This window comes from Adiantum capillus-veneris, chromosome 24 (assembly GCF_014529385.1).
Source record: "Adiantum capillus-veneris isolate H3 chromosome 24, ASM1452938v2, whole genome shotgun sequence".
Taxonomy (NCBI): Eukaryota; Viridiplantae; Streptophyta; class Polypodiopsida; order Polypodiales; family Pteridaceae; genus Adiantum; species Adiantum capillus-veneris.
Window position 1 is genome coordinate 25224623 of NC_140954.1, and position 20820 is coordinate 25245442.

At 45.6% G+C, this 20820-nt stretch overlaps 1 protein-coding gene across 2 annotated transcripts in view; it reads left to right on the forward strand.

Annotated features, from left to right (window-relative positions):
• Positions 1-1599: 1599 nt before the first annotated feature.
• Positions 1600-20820, forward strand: part of LOC147426109 (cytochrome c oxidase assembly factor HCC1-like) — a 45796-nt gene continuing 26575 nt past the window's right edge. Inside the window, exons 1-2 of one of the 2 annotated variants that reach the window (XM_086498097.1) lie at positions 1600-1870; positions 2541-2675. In XM_086498097.1, the coding sequence (XP_086354223.1) occupies positions 1793-1870; positions 2541-2675 (213 nt within the window). In that variant the 5' untranslated portion in view covers positions 1600-1792. The remainder of the gene's footprint in view (positions 1871-2540; positions 2676-20820) is intronic. The other variant, XM_086498098.1, reaches the window with a different exon arrangement.

The following is a 20820-nucleotide window of genomic DNA, read 5'->3' on the forward strand; positions in this document are numbered from 1 at the left end:
TACCTGAGTATGGGCCATGTTTGGAAAAATAAAACATAGGAGAATCTATGAAAATTCTTTTCTCTCTCTCTCTCTCTCTCTCTCTCTCTCTCTCTCTCTCTCTCAGACAAGGAGAAATGGCATGGCCGCAAGGGACCCATGTGGCCAGCCACACACACCTTGTTTTCTCAATTTTTGTGGGATCACCAGTTTTGGGTCCACGGAGTTAGCAACACAAAACTCAAGAGGTCTTTGCTGTTTCACCTCATGCGAAGGCTAGGGAAGTGTTGCTACATGTGGCCCTCTTCTTCTCTTCCTCTCTCTATGCACCTCCACACCCTCAAAATAGCTATTTCTATATTGCGACTCACCCTTTGGAGACCCTTTGTCTGGCTTTAACGTAAGTGAGATTGCACCATGATGGGATGTGGCCTTACACAAAGATGTTCCCATGGGAGGGAATTCACGAGGAGATTGCTAGTCAAAAAGGCGTGTCGCGGAGGAGAGGGGACAAAGCAGTGAAGAGGAGGAGGAGGAGGAGGAGAGGAGAGAGAGAGAGAGAGAGAGAGAGAGAGAGAGAGAGAGAGAGAGAGAGAGAGAGAGAGAGAGAGAGAGAGAGAGAGAGAGAGAGAGAGAGAGAGAGAGAGAGAGAGAGAGAGAGAGAGAGAGAGAGAGAGAGAGAAGAGAGAGAGAGAGAGAGAGAGAGGACAAAGCAGTGAAGAGGAGGAGGAGGAGGAGAGAGAGAGAGAGAGAGAGAGGAGAGAGAGAGAGAGAGAGAGAGAGAGAGAGAGAGAGAGAGAGAGAGAGAGAGAAGAAGAAGAAGAAGAAGAAGAAGAAGAAGAGAGAAGATAATTTTAACGTGGTAGAAAACTATCCCAAGAGACCTTAAAGATCTATTCGACAAGGAGAGTTCAACTAATGACAATTTCTTGCAACAGAACAACAACCCCTAATTACTAGTAATCTCTCTCTCTCTCTCTCTCTCTCTCTCTCTCTCTCTCTCGTTCGTGTGGGTGTGCAAAAGGGAGAGGCAGGTCAGGTTCATTTTTGGGGTGGGAGGGGGAGAGGGAATCTTGGCAACTAAATGAATTTTTTAAGAAGAGCTCCTCTAGGGTAAAAGTCCTGATATGCAGACCGGGCCCCAGTATTTGGGACAATCTTTAAGTCCAGCCAAGTCCACATGAAAGAACCCGAAGGGGTGAATGGTGGGGCTGCTTAATTGGTGTGCATGATTCCCATTCGCAGAGATGTGAGTTCAATCCTGGTGCAATCCTAGTTCCAGGCTGCCCTTTTTAGATTGGAGGGGGTGCCTCCAGGTTTTGGTACTCATTTCTTTTACGCAAAGAATCAGAAAACCATATCATTTTTTGTCTATAGATAATCAAACGGAGAAACGCCAACATCGTATGATATCACATTTTTGTACAGATCATTAAACAAAGAAACACCAACATTGCCTAAGATTAGAGGTTCTTAACTATCATTTGCACATTGAATCATTGAAAATGATGCAACACAAGTGACACACAATTAATACTCATCTCACTGCCGAGAATGTGGGATTTACCCTAGGTGAAAGGGAGAGAGCACATGATCTGGCAGAACTGCCCCTTCGAAAATAGGAATAAAATTCCCAAAACCATGGCTAAAATCTTTAGAATTTGAGAAGAAGCCTATAGGTTCTCAGCCTGGTGACTGCAGCAAATGAAGTGCCTTGAGACACACTGCTTTGACTCTCGCTCACTCGCGCGTATATATATGTGCCTTCTTTGCCAACTCTCTAAGTTGCCAGGCTGACTTCGACACAGAGAGCATGGCTCAACACAAGTTCCTAAAGCTGGCTTTCCTCTCACGCTCCTTCGCAAGTCGGCTAAAATCTCCCTCGCTCGAGGTAACCCGTTCCTGCCTTCACCAATTCAGCAGGATAGACTATGAATGTATTTCCCGCTTTGCTGTATGTTAAGTTCTATGGAAATGTATGCAGGAGAATCTCTATGCGCTTACTTGTAGATGCACGATTCTGTGTATGCACGTATACATGCATGTTTTCTTGTAAATCCTCGTCAATGGAAATGTAGAGAACACGTCTCCTTGCATGTATGTATGCCTGCTATGAACGCACATACATGTTCATATTCAAATACTTAGTATGTTGTTGTAAATTCTCGTCAATGGAAATGTAGAGAACATGTCTCCTTCCATGTATGTATGCCTGCTATGAACGCACGTACATGTTCATATTCAAATATTTAGTATGCTGTTGTGCACACACTATATATGTATGAGTGTGCATTTAGGCTTTGTGTTAAGTTTAATGTGTTTGTTATCCACTGTATAGTATGTATCCTTTTGTGTTGGCTCTTATACATATTTTTGATCCTCTTGTATGAGCATATCTTCATGACATGGACTCCTTGTGGATATGTTTTCTTACATGTATGTGCATTGACATGTATTTATGCAGTTTATATGTATGTATCAATTTTAAATGCCATTTTATTGCTCAGTGCACATCTTGTTGTTTTCTAGCTTAGTAAAATGTTATTTGTCTTCTTGTCCAGCATTTGGTAAACCTGCACATACATCGAGTTTTAGCTTCAAGCTATTCTACAGCTTCTGAGGATGGCAGAAACAAAGCATTTTATAACCAGATAATGAAAATTTCATGTGAGAATCCAAGAAATACAAAACTGTTGGTAAGTCTTTGCACGCTTGCATCTTTTCATCTATGAAAATTCTGTATGAAACCTCATAATTAGTGGGGTAAGTTTTAGCTTGCAGTCTGGAACATCACTATGGGATGGATAATTAGTTTTGGTGTTTTGATGGGTACTTGTCTAGAGGTGAAACATTTTTGGCATGATTGTTTTCTAATGTCGGCTTGTGTTTCGCCATGTTTAGCCTTGGGTTTTGGCTCAGTTCCATAGCCACATAGGCTCCTTTTGCCATAGGGTACCTTCCCCCCTTGGACTACAGTGCCCTTCCAGAGCCCTAATAGCTAGCAGGCCTCTTTCTCCTATTTTTCCTCATTTATGGGATTTGTGCAGGGTTGTGGGTGCTGAGGGCTGGGTCGGGCAGCCAAGGGCAGGCCTACATATATGGGGCCAGGGGGGCCTTCACTAGCGCATGTAGATCAGTCCTAGTAGGGGGGCGCCCTCCCTTGGGTGCCCAATTGGGCAGCCCAGCGGCTAGTAGGTAGGAGGGGGGCAGCCCAGTGTTTTCGGGCAGCCTCCCATACCTGCGCTTTTGGGGCAGCTGGCAGCCAGCCATGCCAGCGTTTTTGGCCTATGTAGAGGGCAACAGGTGCTCCTTCCATAGGGGTGGTGGGTAGTAGATTCTCCTCTTTTCTTCCCCTCAGGGCATCCCATCTTAGCCATAGGTAGAGTACCTTTTTGATGGTGCTGGCCTAGGAGAGCAAAGATTTCCACCGTCACTAGAGGGCAGCCTTGAGGCGTCTCTCTCTCTCTCTCTCTCTCTCTCTCTCTCTCTCTCTCTCTCTGTGCCAAGGGGTGGATCTGTGTTGGGGTTTCCATCCCATGTTGAGGCCGTGTCAGTGGCATTGTTGGTAGTAGTCGCAGTTGTGTGTACCTCGGGTCTATCCAGTTGGCATGTTAGTTTTATGCCGAAAAACCGCCCTTGGTCACTTGTATGAACAAATTGTTATCAGCATGGAGAGCCTTTCCCAGATCTCTCTCTCTCTCTCTCAGATGTCCTACCTCTTTCTACCTCAGTGATCTCTCTTCTCCGCAGGTGCCTTGTTCATGTGTGTGGCATTGTAGGTGTTCTAGATCGGAGTCGAGGTGTTCACCAGATCACGAGCTAGTTCTTGTCTTCATTGCATCTCCCGCTGCCACCTTTAACATGGTATTAGAGCCCTATGGTGATACGACCACCTTGGATGCTTGGATTTGGCTGATCCGGTGCCGTTTTGGACATGATTGAGAGAGAAGAAGCTTGCCGTTTTCTCCTGTTTTTCTCCAAGTTTGGGGCAGATTTGGGTATGTGGAGGCCTTGGATCCTTGTCTACGACTTCCCCGTCCTTACCCTTGGTTACCTTAACCTCTTTTCACCGAGGGGAACCTTATGGAGGCTTCAAGATGTGTGGCAGTGCTGGATTGCTTTGGCTTTCCCAGATGGAGTCATATTGCGGTGCCTTCCTGCAAGGGGAGAAAGCATACGGTTGTTGGATCCAGAGGTGGAGTCATTCTTCTCTAGCCCGTCGTGATTCCATTTGACGAGCCGTCAATTCTTGTTAGCCCCGTACAATGCATACTACCATCCAGAACCTCGTCGAGGCAAAAAACCCAACAGATGGCACATTTACCGATGCAGTCAAGTGCCAGATAAGTGGCCCCTGACAAGCATTCAATTGACCATATCTTGCACATTTGGGATTCGATTCTCAACCGGTAGGACCGGCATGCTCCACAACTCGAGTACTTCACATTTACTTGCTAAAACCAGCCTTGGCCACTCGTCCTCATTTGCCCTGGCCGTTGGGGATCTGTAAAACCTTCTAGATTGAAACTATCATAACTTTTGTCACGATTGTGACTATGTTAACAGCAATACATCTACTCCTAGTTGCAAATACGTGAAGTGCCATGCCAAGGAGGACCCCTGCGCTTGGATGGTCACACCCCTTCGCCCAAAGGACGTATCTCTTCGCCAAAAGCCACACTCCTTAGACGACTGGTCACACCCCTTCGCTCTACGGGTGCGACTCTTCGCCCAATGGTTGCAGCTCTTCGCCGAAAGGACGTGTCTTTACGTCTAAAGCATAGTTACATGGGACGGCGGGTCGGGGTCGGGAACGGGGTCGGGACGGCAAAAGTCAGGAAACGGGGACGGGGGTTGGAACGACAAAAAAAAAAAGAGAGTTTTTTTGGCATTTTTTGTCCTACACACATGCCACACACATAGAGCATCACTTTGACCATAAATTTACACTAAATAGACCAAAGAACACGAGTCATATAGGCTGAAATGTGCTAATAAAACATCGATGATCGATGGATACAAAATGAGAAGTGCATGCCACAAGGGCTCAAGAGTCAAAAAGCCTAAAGGACTTAGGACAAGCCTGAGGCCTCAAGGATAACAAAAAGTACAAAGGGCTATGTAGTAGGTAGAGTCGTAGACTCAAGAGTCTAGACTCGAGAGTTGAGTGATCAATGATCATCAAACTCAAGAAGTGCTCGCCTGCTGAATCTCCACATCGTCGTCGTAGTCGAGGTCGTCAGCAACGTATGAGGGCTCCGGCTCGGGAGGCTCGCATTGAGCTCGAAATCCTCCTCTAGCTCCTCCAAAAGAGTATCGGCCATAGATGGATTCTCTTGTGCCATCTCCCACTCAGTGAAAGGATCTGCCTTGTGTGTGATGCTCTTGGCAAGCATGCGCAAGTTAGCGCTCACAAACACCAAATCATTGGCCCTCTGAACGCCAAGGCGATTCCTCTTCTTAGAGGCAATGTGGCTGTACACACTCCATAGTTGCTCCAAGCAACTAGTGGTACATGCTTGGCTAAGGACACGAACAGCCAAGCGCTGCAAATGTGGGCCATCTCCTCCATAGTCCTCCCACCAACAAACCGAGCCAATCTTGTTGCGATCAAGCTGTGCATCTCTACACATCTATAGGAGCCCTTCTTTTGCCTGTAGTTGAGTAGCTCGTCTCTAATCTTGCGCCTAATGTCACTGCTAGGCTCAAGGCGCTCCAATGCAAGCCGCCATCCTTTGCTCACCTCCTTGTCGGTCTCTTGACGCCTTCCTTGAAACTCAGGGTCAAGCACATAAGCTGCCGCATGAAGTGGAGAGTAGTATCCATTCCACCCTCGACACACACAAGCCATGAATTCTCCGCATACTGAACAGGGTCAGGCACAAGCTTCTCAAGTGCCTCTATCATCCGATCCATGGCTTCGTAGACTTTGCCAATGCATGGCTGCAAGCCATCCACCACTCGAAGTAGGTGTAGAATAGGCTTGACCATGGCGTCAAGAGTCTTCACCTCCTCCCACCAAGCGGCGCCGTCGGCCCATTCTCGGCATTTCAATCCTACTGCTGATGTAGACTCCGCATGGCCTGGAACTCATCACTGAGAAAGAGGCCCCTTAAGGCTCCCGCCACATGTAGACAAGCGGCCTAGCATAAGCCAATTGAATGCAAATCTTGTCTCTGAATATTTGAGCAAAGACAAACTGGCTCCTCTTTGAGAATTCATGGCGCACTTTTTGATGGTTGAGCACAAAGGAGACAATTCGAGAGGCGTCACCAATGGTGGGTGAAATCCATGACAAGTTCCCTATGTCCTTGAGGAGGTTATTGAGGCAATGCGCCATGCAAAATGTGACATGGATGCTGGGATACATGCCCTCAATGATAGCTCCGGCTGCCCTATTTGACGCCTCTCCATCTGCAACCATACAAAGGACATTCTCCGGGCCGGTGATCTCTATGGTGCTTGTCCACTCCGTAGCAAGCATCTCGGCGGCCTTGCCACTATCGGATGCATCATGTGACTCCACAAAGTACATCTCCCCCGAGAGTAGGCCACCACCCCGTGGATGGACCGCTTGCGGGTGTCGCTCCATCCATCTACAAGAAGAGAGACGCCATTGGTCTCCCACAAATCCTTTGTTGCTTGGGCCTGCTCCACGGCAAGCGTCTCTTTGTCAAGAAGGGTGGTGCGAAAGCCTCTCCGATGAAGGTGGCACATAAGAGGAGCCATATTCCCCTATTTTCGTAACCATGGTTCGAAAGTATGGAGACCTATCCACACAAAATAGAGCATGTTGCGTTAGTATGGAGAGTCGAGAAATTATAACCCATTATGAATACAAAATGGAAGATTGCAATGTGCATATGCCAAGGGAAACTCACCGCGAAGCATGGAAGACAATGTGGTCGTGGAAGAAGAATCGGGCAACCGACCTATCTACCTCTTCCTTCAATTTAGGATTCCAATTTTCGTTGAGAGTGGTTTGGCGATGCGGAAGGGAAGAGGACGGTGTAGATCCATGGCTCTTGAAGGTTCGAGAGATGTCGTCAAGGTTGGCTTCCCTTTGCCTCTCGCGGTGTCGCCGTGGCGGAGGGATCAACGGCAACAAAATGGCCCCTCTTGGCCGCTTCCGCAACCTCATACACCGTGAGTTTCTCAAGAAGATCCAACCTCTTCTCGGGAGCTACATGAGGGCAAAACTTCACCTCGTGACCGGTTCATGAAGAAGATGGGCTCGCACTTTGTTTGAACCACCCGATCTCTTGTATGGACATAGCTTTCACGTCCATGGTCTTGCACCGCCACCTTGCCACGCGAGCTAAAGTCGACTTCATCCCACCACGACCACGTTTGCACGGCGGGCCTCCTTCGAGAAGAAGCGGCTTGAGAAGTGGAGTTGGCTTGAGATGACATGATGGTGGAGAGACTCGAGAGAGTAGAGCTTAGAAGTTAGAAGGGTTAGAGGAGAGCTTGTGTGGAGAGAGAGTAAAGGAGAGCTTCAAAGTGGGTAGAAGAGGGAGAGGAGAGCTTCAAAGTTCAAACTTGAGCCTTGAGCTTGAGGAAATGGAATGAGCTTGAGCCTTGAGCTTGAGGGAAATGGAATGAGCATTGAGCATTGAGACTATGAGTATTAAGAGGCCCAAGGGAGCCTTTTATAGCCTCCCAAGGGCCAAGGCTTAAAAAATATGGCAGTTGGGGCTGCACAGAGCCGTTGCAAACGGTAAAAAAACGGTCACTTTTTTGAATCCGACCCCGGCCGACCCCTGCCGTCCCCGTCCGACCCCGGCCGTCCCCGGTCCGTCCCCCCTGCGACCCGCCCGTCCGGCCCGTTTTTCCGTCCGTCCCTCGGCGTTCCCAGCCGTTCCCGGCCCGGTTACGGCCGTTCCCCGGCCCTAGGGCCCGTCCCCCCGTCCCCTGTAACTATGGTCTAAAGTCATGTCTCTTCACCAAGAGACTTGTCTTTTCATTTATGTCTCTTTGTCTCCTGTATAAGGAGCCCTTGTATCACACATTCAATCAATCAAACACAGAGTCTTCTAAGTCTTGTCTCGAGTACAGTTCAAGTTTCTTAAGTCTTAATCATGAGTTTAAGTACTTAATAAAGGATTAGTACCTAGAATCCTTACAGTGGTATCAGAGCAAAATTTTTCCCGGGACCCGAAGGTTGTGAGCCTCTCACCCTCGCCGCTACCCTCTCCCGCCCTTCCCGGAGTTGCATGGAAGCAGAAGAAAGATGGTACGCATGTGCATACAAGCATGAGGTAACTTAAATTTATCCTGTTCCAATTACATACATATAGAACAAAGGACAGGGATGCAAATGTGGGTGTGCGGGAGTGCCACATACCTGGCCTCCTCATCGGGTGGTGTCCCTTCGGGATTGTGCGCGCACCTCTTCCTGTGAAAGGACGGTACCTCTTCACCTTGCTCGCACCCTTTCGCATACGGGTGTGTCGCTTTGCCTGTGTGCCCATTCACTCAGCAAGGGGCTGAATTCCCTTTGCTGGCTGCTGCATATCCAAAGGGCGCCTCTTCGCGAGAGGGCACCAAGGAAGCCACCCCTTCCCAAAGATCGCACCCCTTCCCTAAGAGTCACGCACATCGGAGGCTGAATTTCCTGCAAACGCTGGCTGGCTGAATTTGCTGCACTGGCTGTATGAAGGGCTGAATCGCTGGCGTGTGGGCTGGGCTGAAACGCTGCATGCTCTTCACGTACCCCTGGCGCACCCTCATGCTGAAACGCTGAAACGTTGCCATGTTGAATTTCTTACGCTGATGATATTTCGTTGGCAGACTTACGTTAGCACTTAACTTATCATAAGTTCCAAAAACACTTTGGCCGGCCCGATTGTCCATGGTGTGGAAACTTTAAAAAAAAATCAGCCAAAGGGTTTTTTTTGAATTGGCCGGCCAGCCTCATATAAAAAACCCCATGTGAGCACTCTGATACATTAAAAAAAAGTGCTCTAGAAAAAAAAAGGCAGCAATTTAAACTACGGCACGCTGCTCTTATCCTCTCACTCAGCGCTGGCCTCTTCTCTCCCTCCTACCTATGTACTGTACACGGTCATGGAAGACGCCCATATCTGAGTGCCCATTCCGCATCTCCGGATGTCACGTGACACATCCAACCCTATGTGTCCGTGGACAAGCTACACCATAACAGGGTTCCCGTCAGTCCAGTCAGTCTAGATTAGAAGTGATCTGGCACTTTTGTGAGTCTATTCGTAGACCGTGCATGCCCAGTCACTTAGCAATAGATGCATATCCTCTGGTTGCACACAGCATGATCATCAATATTCCCATAAGAATCCATTAGAATCAGTTAGGGGATTTTTCCAATGCATTTAGCCTATTTTCCCTATTTTTGACATTTTTCACTTATTAATTTAAGTGACTTCCCAACAAAAGTAGGTAGGGCAATTTGGGTAAGAAAATATATAAGCAAACCAAAGCTAGCACTCTTTGGCAGATGAGCAAGGAGCACAACAGGCCACAGGTAGCAGGTACTCCCTTTCTCTCAGCAAGAATCCCTCAAGCACCTCATTGCCAGCATCCCCTTCACCCTAGTGTTTTTGCCATCGCCAGCCCCCACACTTGCTGGCGTTTTTCAGCATTGCTTGACCGCAGCAGATACCTACACCTAGCCTTCCCAGATCGCCACCAAAGCTGCAAATCAGCAGTGTTTTCAGCCTTCAATTGCAGCAGCAGATCAGCGTTTTTTATCAGCCTATCTCAGCGTTTTCAACAGCCTAAAAACGCAGATTCAGCCTCTTTAAAACGCAGCCAAACCTGCGTTTTCAGCAGTCCCAAATCAGCCACAGATTTCCAGCAATAGCATGTTTGTGTACAACAGATAGAAGATCACCGATTTCAGCCCTTAAATCACCGTCGTCGTCACCGACATAGTCCAAGTTGCATCAGTTTCCATGCATCATCATTGTACCACCTTGTGCAATCAATCGTAGACCACTCTTGCCAACGAGAGTGGGGCCTTCGGAGGAGGGTTTTACGTCTCTGGTGTCGTATCTCTCTTCTCTCTTTCTCTCAGTCTCATACACTTGCACGCACAATATCCACTCACTTTGTTCGTGATCATATCACTCTCCATAAAGAACCGAAGGCTCTCCCTTCCATAAGAACTAAAAGGAACCTTGAGCAAATATGGATCAGTAATCTTGAGAAAATACAACATTCATTCCGCTGCACCTTACATTGGTATCAAAGCTTTGGAAGTGTTTTGTATCACTCAAGGAAAGAACCACAAGAATTTTTTTGCTTGTTGCGGTCGCACGAACCCAAGTTCGCTTGGGCGTGCTGATTCCTAATCGTGTTTTTTGAAGAGTGACAAGAATCCCAAGAAAGAAGGGCTTGTCCAGTCTACCCTTGTGTCTCTTTTCACTCATTGAGAGCGGACCGTGCACTTAGCGGCCGGCCAATCGACGTGAGGTGGAAAAAAGCAACCTTGGTGTGAGCGCAAGGCCGCCAAGGGGTGCGCCCGCGGAAAAGAGTAGAACTCGGGTGAAGAGAAGATCCTTCTCAAACGCGATTTGCAAGCAAAAGAAAACCTCAAGAACCTCAAGACCCTCAAGAACCCAAGTTCCTCGTGAACTTAAGAACCAAAGATCATAGTGCATAGTCGTCACTCGAAGCGGAATAGATACTTCGCATATAGGTGATGAGCATGAGAGAGGCGACGAAGGATTCTTCCCACCAGGAGATTTTTCCAACCCTCCCCCTTCGCCATCTACGCCACGAGTTGGACCCACGTCTATGGAGAGGATGGTCAAGTCGATGTTGGACATGATGGCACAACAACAAGAAACGAATCGAGTTGCGTTGGCACAACTCGCAAGCAAAGCAGAAGAACAAGCAGCTAAGGACCGTGAGCGTGACGAAAGAAACGCAAGACTTGCCGCAGAACAAGCAGCTAGGGACCATGAGCGCGACGAAAGAAACGCAAGACTTGCCGCACAACAAGAAGACAATCGCCTTGCTTTAGAACGCGAGCGCGACGCACACAAAGAAAGAAAACAACAAAGAAAGGCGGAAGAGATAGCAAGAAGCGCAGCCTTTGAGGTCGAGCGTGCAGCTTAAAGAATTGTTTTGGAGACCAAGCGTGAAGCTCAAAGAGAGCTATGCACTCAAGAATTGCTTCGATAAGTGCTAGCTTCGAAGACCGAACCATCGAAAGATCGTGGGAGTTCCTCAAGTGGTGCAAGCCACGATGCGGATTCCAACGACCCAGTCACCGAAAAGTCGACTTTTAGTAAGTATGATGATAAGATGGATGCTACGGTTATTCATTCGTGGTTGCATCAATTTAATGCTTATTTTGCGACAACTAAGAAAACAGGAAATAACAAAGTTTTGACGGCAGCTATGTACCTTGCCGGTGATTCCATCAATTGGTACCATGCATGGCAAGAGGCACAGCTAGCCGTGCACCTAGAGGAAGCCAACGAATTCACGCCCCTCTCTTTTAGTTGGGCTGATTTCCAAGACAAGCTCAAGGCGCGGTTTATGCCACCTCAGTACCTCGTACGATTAAAAGAGGATTGGCGCAATCTCAAGCAACATGGTATGCCAATCATGTCTTTTTGTAAACGTGTTTTGTAGCTAGGCACTCAATTACGCAAATCGGATGATGAGCGCAAAGAGGCTTTTCTCTTTGGGTTAGACGAATACATAAAGTTTGATGTTGAAGTCTTCGACCCCGCAGATCTCAACAAGGCGGTAGCGATCGCTCTCTCCCAAGAGATGAAGCACAACAAGGGAAAGCCTAAGGAGAACAAGTCTTCTCAAGGGACATCTCAGAATTCTCAGAACGCATAGAATGGTAAGAACGGTATGAATGGTAATTCTTCTAGCCCATCTTCCTCTAATTCCTCGGAAAAGAATTCTCACAATGAATCTAAGGGTAAAGCTAAAGCACCTGCAAAACCTAAGCTAACCCCTGATGAAAAAGCTTCACAAGGAATTGTAGGAGGATATATCACGGGCTGAAGAACAAGTGATCTATGCTAAAAAAGGTAGATGTTTTCAATGTCACGTCAAGGGTCACATTAAGAAGGCCTGTCCTAAGACAATCCCACCTAAAGAACAAAAGTCACCCACAGCAACCACAAGCACTATCACAAACCAACCTACATCTTCTCCCGACTCTGATACACACATTGATGAGTCTCTCAAGAAGTGTTATGGTTATGTAAAGGGGCAGCGTTTTATCATATTGTTTGATCCAGGAAGTATGCATGATGTGATTAGTCCCCCTCTTGTTGAGAGAGCCCGCTTAGAGGTTAGCCAGAAATCTCCTCTCGAGGTTTCTCGCTTCGCTCCTGGTATGGACTCTCTTATCACGAAGGAGTGCCTTGATGTGATGTTTACCGTTCAACAAGCTTCTTTTCGTAGGAAATTTCTTGTGTCTCCTCTCTCAGGATGTGATATGATTTTGGGCATTAAATGGTTTCAACCCTCTCATTGATTTTGAGGCTAACACTCTCACTTTACATGCCAAAACTGATTCCCCCCTCATCATTCGTGCTGAGGAGGGCTTGCATTCTTTGCCTCTCATCTCTCATGTGCAGGTAAAGCGTGAATTATGACGAGGAGCACAAGCGGCATTCATCTATGCTGCTCCACTTTCCCAGAGCATTCAGGCTCCAGCTAAGTATTTAGAGTTTAAACATCTCTTTTTGCAGGATGATCTTCCACCTCGTCTCCCACCCGAGCGGCCGGAGGACCATCGCATCGAGCTTATGGAGGGAGCGCAGCCTGTCAGTAAGGCTCCCTACTGTTTGAACAAGTCACAAGAGGAAGAGTTAGAGCGACAACTCACGGAGTTGGTGGCTAGAGGATTCATACATCCTAGTGTAAGTACTTTTACTGCCCCTATTTTGTTTGTTTGCAAGAAGGATGGTTTGTCTCGTTTGTGTGTTGATTACAGGGCATTAAACAAGATGACCGTCAAGAACAAGTTTCCGATGCCTCGCATTGAGTATATCCTTGATAGGCTCAATGGGGCAAAGGTTTTCAACAAGGTTGATCTCAAAAGTGGACCATCAGGTACGGGTATTCAAGGGCGACATTTTCAAGACCGCTTTTCGCACCGAGCGAGGGCAATGGGAGTATATTGTTGTGTCTTTAGGATTGACAGGTGCCGTGGGTACGTTCAATCGTCTCATGGTAGGTCGTTTCGGCGATATAGTCGGTGTATGTGTGTTCATTTTTTAGATGATATTCTCATTTTTTCTGCATCGTGGGAACAACATTTTCTTTTCTTGGTTTATGTCAAGCATATAGTTCGTACATAGAGAATTTTGCACGCATTGCTGCATCTATGGCTGATGTTTTGAAAGGGGTAAAGACTCGCCGTCAGCGCGTAGACTTGCCCGAGGCAGCCATTGAGGCTTTCGCAGCTCTCAAGGTTGCGGTGACAGAAGCACCGTGTCTTATTCTTGCCTCTTGGGATGATCCCTTTGAGGTATGGACGGATGCGAGCAATGTTGCCATAGGCGCTGTGCTTCAGCAGCATGGTCGTCCTGTAGCTTTCCTTAGCAGGAAGCTCAATAGTGCGGAAAAGAATTATTCAGTTTATGATAAAGAACTTTTGTCTGTTATTCACTCTCTTAAGCATTGGAAGCATTTTCTATATGGTATAGAGTTTATAGTGCGCACAGATCATCAAGCCCTCAAGTGGCTCCAGTCTATGCCTAGTGCACATTGGAGTGATTGCAAAGCACGGTGGTCACAATTTTTTGAGCAATTTGGAGGTTTGATTGAGTATGTGCCTGGAAAAGCTAACCGTGTTGCAGATGCATTGAGTCGCAAAGGACAGATTTTGGCTCTTGAGTCAAGAACCACATTTTCTATTCAGGGTGAGTCTTTTGACAGCATGAAGAATCAGTATGCAGATTCCGAGTTTGGTAAGTATTGGTTGCAGGCTCTTGCTTCCCAAGGGCCCATCAACTATCTCATTCATGATGGATTGTTATTTTTTCGTCAACGTTTATGTCTGTTGCCCTCTCTCAGGCCAACCATTGTCACGTGACACATCCCAACCCTATGTATCCGTGGACAAGCTACACCACAGCAGGGTTCAGTCAGTTCAGTCAAGTCTAGATTAGCAGTGATCTAGCACTTTTGTGCGTCTATTCGTAGACCGTGCATGCCCAGTCACTTAGCATAGATGCATATCCTCTGGTTGCACACAGCATGATCATCGGAATTCTCATCAGAATCCATTAGCATCAGATAGGGGAATTTTTCAGTGCATTTAGCCTATTTTCCTATTTATTGGTTATTTCACTTATTATTTTTAAGTGACTTTCCAACAAAAGTAGGTAGGGCAATTTTGCTAAGTTTCTATATAAGCAAACCCAAGTTAGCACTAAATGGCAGAAGAGGCAGCAGGAGCACCTTGCTCAACAGGCAACTTCTCAGCAAGACCAACCGCCGTGGATACTCTGGCGTTTTCTCCACAGAAGACCTAGCGTTTTTGCATCAGATCAGCCTTGGCGATTTGTGCACAGCAGATCAGCCCCGGCGTCATCACGACACAGCAGATCAGCCTAGCGTTTTTGCATTTGCAGAACCCCGGCGACAGAAGGACCAATTTCAGCCCCTGGCGTTTTTGGATTTAAGCAGCAAATTAAGACCGGCATTATTCACCTAAAGTGTAGCAGATTCAGCCCGTAAAAACCATCAGTTTTCAGCCCTAAGAAACCTCATTCTTCAGCCAAGATGACGCAGCCAAAACAGTCATTTTCAGCCACCAAAACAGTCCCGAAATTCAGCGATTAGAAGATCTCTGATTTCAGCCATTGTCGTCGTCGTCGTCATCGTCATGGTCGTCATCGTCACCGTCGTTGTCATCGGCATAGACCAAGTTGCATAGTCCATTGCATATGCATTGTACACCTTGTGCAATCAAGTTAGACCACTCCTCTCGCTGACGAGAGTGGGGCCTTCGGAGGAGGGTTTTACAACCTTTCGGTGTCGTATCTCTTCTCTCTCCTTCTCTCGGTCTCATTCACTTGCACGCACAATATCCACTCACTTTGTTCGTGATCATAGCACTCTCCATAAGACGGAAAGCTCTCTCTTTCCCTAAGAACCAAAAGGAACCTTGAGCAATAAAGATCACTAATCTTGAGAAAATATAACATTCATTCCGCTGCACCTAACAACCATATTGCATGATGCACATGATTCTCTCACTGGTGGGCACAGGGGAATGAACACCACATTGGAAAAAATTGAACGATTTTTTTATTGGCCTAAAATGCGAAAAGATGTGTTTCGTTATGTCACACAATGCACTATATGTCAAAAAGTAAAAGCTCTTCGGGGTAAGCAACAAGGCCTCTTGCTTCCGTTGCCTATTCCCGATGGACCTTTTCAGGATATTTCTATGGATTTTGTGACTAACATACCAGCAAGTTTGCATTCAAGGAACACTCAATGTTTAACAATTGTCAACAGTCTCAGTGGGAGCTCTATCTTCCATTGGTACAGGCTATTTTGAATGACTCTTTTTCTTCCGTTATTGGTCGAACTCCGTATGAGGCAGCTTTTGGCCGTCCGTTCCAGTCACTTTTGACTCGCTCGGTCAGTCAAATGCCTGATGCCAATGCTGAAAGTCAGTCATTGGATGAGATTTCTGAGAGTGTGAAGCTTCGGCTAAGCAAGGCTCAGGAATCTTATTCACGGTAGGCTAACAAGCATCGTCAGGATGTTTCGATCAAGGAAGGAGATTGGGTGTATTTAAGAATCATGAAGCAACGTCTTAAGCAAGTTGGAAAGAAATGTCCTAAGTTGTCTTTTCGTATGCATGGTCCATTTCCAGTCATTAAAAAGATAAATGAGGTTTCAATGAAATTGCAGTTACCTAACTCATGGTCAATGCACAACGTTTTCCATGTTTCTTGGTTGAAAGTGTTTCAGGGAACACCTCCAAAGGCCATTTCGGAAGAAGAAGAACCGGAGATCATTGATGAAGCTGAAGTCATGGAGCCGGAGCAAGTGTTGTTGCATCGGTTTCGCCATGGTTCGAAGAAGAAAGTACGACAATACTTTTTGAAGTTCAAGGATTGAGAAACCCACGAAGCGGTGTGGGTAGACGAAGAGTTCTTCAAAGATTATCCAGAGTTGTTGGCAGACTACAAGGAAGCCATGCAGCTCTGTACAAGTACCTCACTTTAAAAAGGAGGGGATGTCACATGACACATCCAACCCTATGTATCCGTGGACAAGCTACACCATAACAGGGTTTCCGTCAGTTGAGTCAGTCTAGATTAGAAGTGATCTGGCACTTTTGTGAGTCTATTCATAGACCGTGCATGCCCAATCACTTAGCAATAGATGCATATCCTCTGGTTGCACACAGCATGATCATCAGTATTCCCATCAGAATCCATTCGAATCAGTTAGGGGATTTTTCCAGTACATTTAGTCTATTTTTCCTATTTTTGACATTTTTTACTTATTAATTTAAGTGACTTCCCAACAAAAGTAGGTAGGGCAATTTGGGTAAGAAAATATATAAGCAAACCAAAGCTAGCACTCTTTGGTAGATGAGCAAGGAGCACAACAGGCCACAGGCAGTAGGTACTCCCTCTCTCTCAGCAAGAATCCCTCAAGCACCTCATTGCTAGCATCCCCTTCACCCTAGCGTTTTTGTCATCGCCAGCCCCCACACTTGCTGGCGTTTTTCAGCATTGCTTGACCGCAGCAGATATCTACACCTAGCATTCCCAGATCGCCACCAAAGCTGCAAATCAGCAGCGTTTTCAGCCTTCAATTGCAGCAGCAGATCAGCATTTTTTATCAGCCTATCTCAGCGTTTTCAGCAGCCTAAAAACGCAGATTCAGCCCCTCTCAAAAACGCAAATTCAGCCTCTTTAAAACGCAGCCAAACCTGCGTTTTCAGCAGTCCCAAATCAGCCACAGATTGCCAGCAATAACATGTTTGTGGACAGCAGATAGAAGATCACCGACTTCAGCCCTTAAATCACCGTCGTCGTCACCGACATAGTCCAAGTTGCATCAGTTTCCATGCATCATCATTGTACCACCTTGTGCAATCAATCGTAGACCACTCTCGCCAACGAGAGTTTGGCGAGAGTGGGGCCTTTGGAGGAGGGTTTTACGTCTCTGGTGTCGTATCTCTCTTTTTTCTCTCTCTCAGTCTCATACACTTGCACGCACAATATCCACTCACTTTGTTCGTGATCATAGCACTCTCCATAAAGATCGGAAGGCTCTCCCTGCCATAAGAACTAAAAGGAACCTTGAGCAAATATGGATCACTAATCTTGAGAAAATACAACATTCATTTCGCTGCACCTTACACCGGAATACAACTGAGATTGCTGATGAAATCTTACCGGAGAATTTCTCTATACACGAAGTGATTGTGATTCCGGATTCTCCGTACTCAGAGCCGGCGGTGATAATTATTCCCGATTCCCCGACTCCAGAGCGCCAACTTATTCGAGACGCAGTTTCCGCTCACGAAGTACCCGTCTGTTCTCGACCCACAGCATTTCTTTGGTGGCAACGACGGGTTGCTGATGGTAAACACACACCTTCTTGGGATAAATTCCGGCGCGCTATTCGCAAGGCGTTCGAACCTGCCAATGCGGATTTTCATGCCCGATCCTCTCTTCGCCGCCTGAACCAGACAGGTTCCTTGGCCACGTACATCACAGAGTTCCAAAGGCTAACTCTGGAGATAGAGACCATTAGTCCCTTTGATAAACTTCACAGCTTTATCGACGAACTCGAATCCAACCTGAAGGATGATGTGCACAAATACAACCCTACCACCTTGGATGCTGCAATTGCCTATGTGGAGCGTCTTGGCGATAATCGACGCCCTACACGGAATTTTCTCCCTGGTGACAGATCTTCAAACAACGCTCACTTTTCACAGTGCGATCGCAGAGACAACTATAGCCAAAGTCAGCAACATCAGTCTCAGTTCAGACAGCAAGCAACGCAATCTTATTCAGCTTCAAGGTTCTATTCCCAAGATCGACATTTTGAAAGCAAATCTTCTTTACATGTTTCTCCACTTGGTCGTGGTAAAGGACGTGATTTTTCTCAAGATCGGCATTTCAATACTTAGCAAGGCTCTTCGTCAAATGGATCTTCGACTTCAAAGAAGGAAGGATTATGTACAATTTGCAGTGGCGACCATAGATGGTATCAATGTCCAAAGAGACCAAATCCGTCTAATTTGAAAAGAAATTCCAACGCAGAAACATCATCTAATTTTGAACAACCAGACTCTGCTAAGGATAAAGGAAAATCTGTGGTCAATACGATTCGTGTCTCATAGGATACGAGTATTCTTATGAAGCATGCTCAGTGCAATTCTTCAGTTTTGGAGCCTCTCTCAAAGCAAGTTTTGAGCCTTCTTGGAACACTCAATGGTCACTCCATCAATATTTTGGTGGACAGCGGATGCTCGAATAATTTCGTCAGCACTCAGATAGTTCAATAGCTTGGCTTGCCAACTCAGAAGACATCTCACTTATATGATGTGGAATTAGCAGATGGATCAATTTTGACTTGTGATTAGACAGTTCGACAGTTGTAGTTTGAGATTCAAACTTATGCAGATCAATTGGATTTTGAAGTCATGCCTTTATCTTATTACGACATGATTCTTGGGCAGCAGTGGTTATTCCAATATGATCCCGCAATTAGCTTTCGAGGACATATTATCAATTTGTTCAAAGATGGATGTGAAATGACTTTACACGGGCTTTATCATGCGGAACGAGTGATTCAAGCCTCACATGTACTAGTCAAACAGCATGATACCGTGGATTATGAAGAGAATATGATTTTCGATGCAGAAGCAGATATTATTATTGATGAATTTTTGAATTCATTAAATTCTCTTGATTCAATTGATAAAGACAAAGATGATTTCAAGCAAGAAGTTTTCCAAGTGATACTTCGTTACCAGATAAAGATAAGGAGATAGTTGCAGATTTTGAGTCTGAAGACGACTATGCTTTCTTTGATTCTTTGCTGGATGATGATATGCCAATTGTAAGTCATGAAGTGACAGTTCCTGAAGATGATTCTGAAGAATTTTGGGATTCATTAATGGAAGATGATTACAGTCTCAAGCCACAATCCTCTCCAGTGATTACTAAAGTTGAAGTTACCCCATTTGAAGAGTACCTTGAGAAGATTTCCTCTTCCCCAAATATTTCACAGTTACTGGAATATTTTGAACCAGAAATCTTACATCACGTGAAGAATTTTGAAGATCAACCTCTTGTTGCAGTTAACCTGATTATGCCAGATTCCTCTAAAAAAGTCTTTGAACAATGCAATGATATGGGACTTAGCAGTCAAAGCAAAAAGGTTTTGCAAGAAGCAAAGGTTCAAGACAAAGGTTTCCGATATCTTATTCTTCCTGTTTGGATAAGCAGCGAAGTTGAGATCACATATTGTCAAGTTTGGTTCTTTGCTCTTCGTAGGTTTGTAGTAGTATTCATTTTTCGATTTCGTATTTAGCTTACCTGAGGACTTAAGAATGTGTTTTGTTAGAAGTTGTTGTGTGAAGTTTGATTTCTAGGATTAAGTTTTTAAGATGTCTTATCCTTTTTTTGCTTAAAGTTGAGTACTTGTTTTAAGCCAAATACGTTGCATCAACTTATTTTACACATGCCCTTTTTAAAAACATTTTTAAGTTAATAATGTTTTGTTTTATCTAGTTTTGTTTCGTAGCAAACAAAGTGATTTAGTTTGTTTGTTTTTGTTTTTCTTTTCTTTTCTTGTGTCCCTTGCTTTTATAGTTTTATGAGTGCTTTATTCCCTCTTATAATTCGTGAGTTCATACTCTTTTGAACTTATGAAGGTATATGTTTCCGGTAACTCAAAGATTGAAGATTTTCAAAGATTCAATGCTTTTCCAGAGTTCTATCAACATCATAAGTCATTTCTTTGACACGGGCTCTCATTTTAAATGGGAGGGAATGTCACGATTGTGACTATGTTAATTGCAATATATCTACTCCTAGTTGCAAATACGCGAAGTGCCATGCCAAGGAGGACCCTTGCGCTTGGATGGTCACACCCCTTCGTCCAAAGGACGTATCTCTTCGTTAGAAGCCCCACTCCTTCGACGACTGGTCACACCCCTTCGCTCTACGGGTGCGACGCTTCGTCCAATGGTTGCAGCTCTTCGCCGAAAGGATGCGTCTTTACGTCTAAAGTCATGTATCTTCACCAAGAGACGTGTCTTTTCATTTATGTCTCTTCGTCTCCTATATAAGGAGCCCTTGTATCACACATTCAATCAATCAAACATAGAGTCTTCTAAGTCTTGTCTTGAGTACAATTCAAGTTTCTTAGTCTTAATCATGAGTTTAAGTACTTAATAAAGGATTAGTACCTAGAATCCTTACAACTTTGGCACGGGAGCTCGGTTTGAGGAGCCGTCTGGACTGGCTTCTAGAGCACTTCGAATACTACATTCCGAAGCATTAATTCAACACTTTGGACACTTGGACCCACTACCCCAATTAGCCCTTTTTGGCCTAAGAAACCACATTATACATACATTTCCGTTGCCATGTGCATGCCCAGGGTCTTTATACTTGCTTAAGCCCTTTATCCCTCACTTGTCAGCATCCATAACATTGCACAACACAGTTTTCTGCATCGACCAACTTTGGTCGCACCAGCATCTTTTTTGGAATTGTGATGAAGCTACCTATTCGATGGGTAGCAGGTCGATGATTAGGTTGCACTTTTATACCATATTGTGAATTATGGATGACGGAGGGGGATCACTTTCCTTCTAGAAGCAAGGAT